At 47.9% G+C, this 2,784-nt stretch overlaps 1 protein-coding gene across 1 annotated transcript; it reads right to left on the bottom strand.

Annotated features, from left to right (window-relative positions):
* Positions 1–1,438: 1,438 nt before the first annotated feature.
* Pmar_PMAR000690 (malate dehydrogenase, putative) lies at positions 1,439–2,623 on the bottom strand (the record flags this gene model as incomplete). The annotated part of the gene is made up of 5 exons (XM_002766460.1): positions 1,439–1,513; positions 1,559–1,648; positions 2,046–2,175; positions 2,223–2,313; positions 2,582–2,623. Coding segments are annotated over 5 exons (428 nt in total), but the record flags the coding sequence as incomplete, so codon positions are not given.
* Between the last annotated feature and the right edge of the window lie 161 nt (positions 2,624–2,784).

Consider the following 2,784-nt stretch of genomic DNA (forward strand, 5'->3'; position numbering starts at 1 on the left):
CCATGATGGCTGAGCCTCTGCCATGCTAAAGTTCGTGACCTTCTCGGCGAAGAGCTGTCGCTCGGGGGTCCCGAGCTAGGGCATACTTTGATTCGCACAGGCTATCGAGTAAGAAAGTGCCCTCGTTCAGAGAGGTTACCATCTCTAACAGCTGCTCAACAAGTTGTTGACAACAACTGGCAGGCAAAAGCTAATTGTAGTAGGATTTGACGTGTGGACTCAAGAGGAATGGCCAGAGCCGACTGGGCTCAGCCGTCGACTGACAGCCGAGAAGTCAATCGAGTTCTGACCCCGTTGAGGTACTGTCGTAGCCTAGAGATCTCCAATAGGGGAGACATCTACGATGGGGCTCTCCCTCTGGCACCAATACTCCTCATCACCAGGAAGTATGTAGCCATCGAAGGTACCAGAGCCAAACTGGCCAGCCAGCATGCTCAGCCAGCGGTGTTGTGAATAGCGATGGGATGTTCATATGTGACCTTATAATGCGATACCCTCCAAATGAAACCCTATAAAGGAACACAGAGAAGGCATTCGGATAGGCAATCGCCTCGAAAGCTGAATGGGATTTAATCTTCGCATAAGGTTGTGTTACATCATGTAACACAACATCATGGCCGCTGAGCCAAGGCAACATGAAACTTACATGTTGCCTTGGCCTAGCGGCCATGATGTTGGATGAGCGGTCGCAGGTGGAACCAGCGGTCGCGCATTGACGGCCTGAATGAGGTTTCGGTATAGACATGACCCTGACCATTCGAGGGCGCAGGCGCACCCTCGTCGATATGATGAGCGTGAGACCTGGGTTGTTGATTGCCGTGAAGAGAAAACCATAGCATCGACCTGGAGCAATGAATAAAACTGAATGCGAAGTTAGCCACCGATGAACGAGCAGAGTGTATCCCATAGCTCACTGAAAGTTCATTTTCCCTGCTGGCACTCCGAAGGCAAGGAAGTGATCAACGATCAATTGGACTAAAACATCCGAAGGTCCCAGGTGAACCGAGACAGTAAACCTTCAGTGCAGTTTCTGTCGGCTTGCGTTTGCCATGAACTACTGCTACAGCGCGTTTAGTGACATGGTCGAAGAGGTTTAGGAATGAAACCAATCGCCTGCCACAGCACATCTCAACTGTTCATACCCGCTTTAACCTCAATCGATGCCGTCGGATTCATCGCATCCAACCACCTCCCCCATCATCATTCACACAGTGCTGCACCAGTAGCCCTACGATTGACTCCCTCACATAGCACAAAACGGTCACAAACGTCATCATCACATTCCCTGTGATGATATACACGTTACGTTGGTAGGTGGATAGCTGTAATAATCACATAGTAGAACGTTCATCAGATAAGAGAGAATATAGAGTAGCAGTGAATCCTCAACAACGGCCGTCGAGGAATGACTATATCTTCCTACAGTGGCTTCTACCACCCCATTAGATTGCGGACCATATCGCGTTCGGCCTTCAACTCTTGTACATTACGCTGCAGCATCGAATACCCAAACCTACAGCAGCTGTGCCGAGAGAATCCCAATACGGTGTGATAGTACTCAGTCATTTCCAGGCCTCCAACCTTGGTCCAGCTGTGGCCATCAGTGATGACAGGGAACGAGAAACAGAGATCCGTATCAATACCATACCTACAGCAGATTGTTATATCAAAGAAACCAACTGCAGGGTGCTCCGGAATGAATACAGAAGTTTGCAGTTATTGCAAGCTGTGTCGATCAGACGAGAACAATAAGGGTTTTCAATGATGGCGAGTCAAAAAAAACCATCAGCGTATTTTCTAGTGTTTAATCGGAGACATGTGGAACAATATTTTGGGGAAAAGCCGTACATAATGTACTGTATGTGTCTGAAATCTGAAGTGATCAATGTACGGTACATTGATCACTTCAGATTTCATAAACGACGCTAATCGAGAGGTTACCAACATGAACCGCTACAAATGTAGCCTACATCTGTCCGAACTTCAGGAGAATAACAGCGTGAAGGAGATAGACGGTGTTATGACCACAGAGATTGGAGACTTACGAGTCTATGCCATAACTCTCCTTGTTCTTGCCAATGACGGCCATAGACACCCACTTGTTGTCCGACCCCAATGCCCAATCTCGCATCTGGTCAATACACGACATCGCCGCTGACGGAGCCGACGATTTCCCTGAGACCAGCACATAACGAACGGTACATCTAATACGGACAACTCACCCGCAGCCTCGATGATCTCCTTCCCTCTCTGCTGGACGCGAATCATAAACTCATTTGTGACCCAGTCGGGATGAGGCACCAAATCCTTAATCTGACATAATACGTTATTCGCTTCGAAAGGTCATCTTTATACGAGGTCAGGCGCGATCCTTTCAATACAACAATTGTCTCTTGTCTATAGTCTCCATTCTCGTTCAGCTCACACCGCGTCCATAATACTGATCCCACTACCATCACTCCAGGGAATTGCAGATTTTCCAACGTCCATCCGAAAACAAACTAATTGCTAAAACTAAGTATAATCTCATATTTCGAGCTCATTCTGATGATAAGAGTGACAAGACGATCGCAGAACCCACCCTCCTTCCTCCGACAGTGGCGTGGTTGACGTCAGGGTACATGTTGGGAGAATGATTACCCCAAATGACAAAGTTATCAATATGAGTTGGATGGATATTCAGTCCATCGTGATGAGCGTTTATGCACTGAGCCAGTTGCAGAAGGCCTCTGTTGTGATCCAGACGAGTCATAGCTGTGAAATTCTCGGCCGGGACGTGCCTAA

The sequence above is a fragment of the Perkinsus marinus genome (assembly GCF_000006405.1).
Source record: "Perkinsus marinus ATCC 50983 genomic scaffold scf_1104296972890, whole genome shotgun sequence".
Taxonomy (NCBI): Eukaryota; Perkinsozoa; order Perkinsida; family Perkinsidae; genus Perkinsus; species Perkinsus marinus.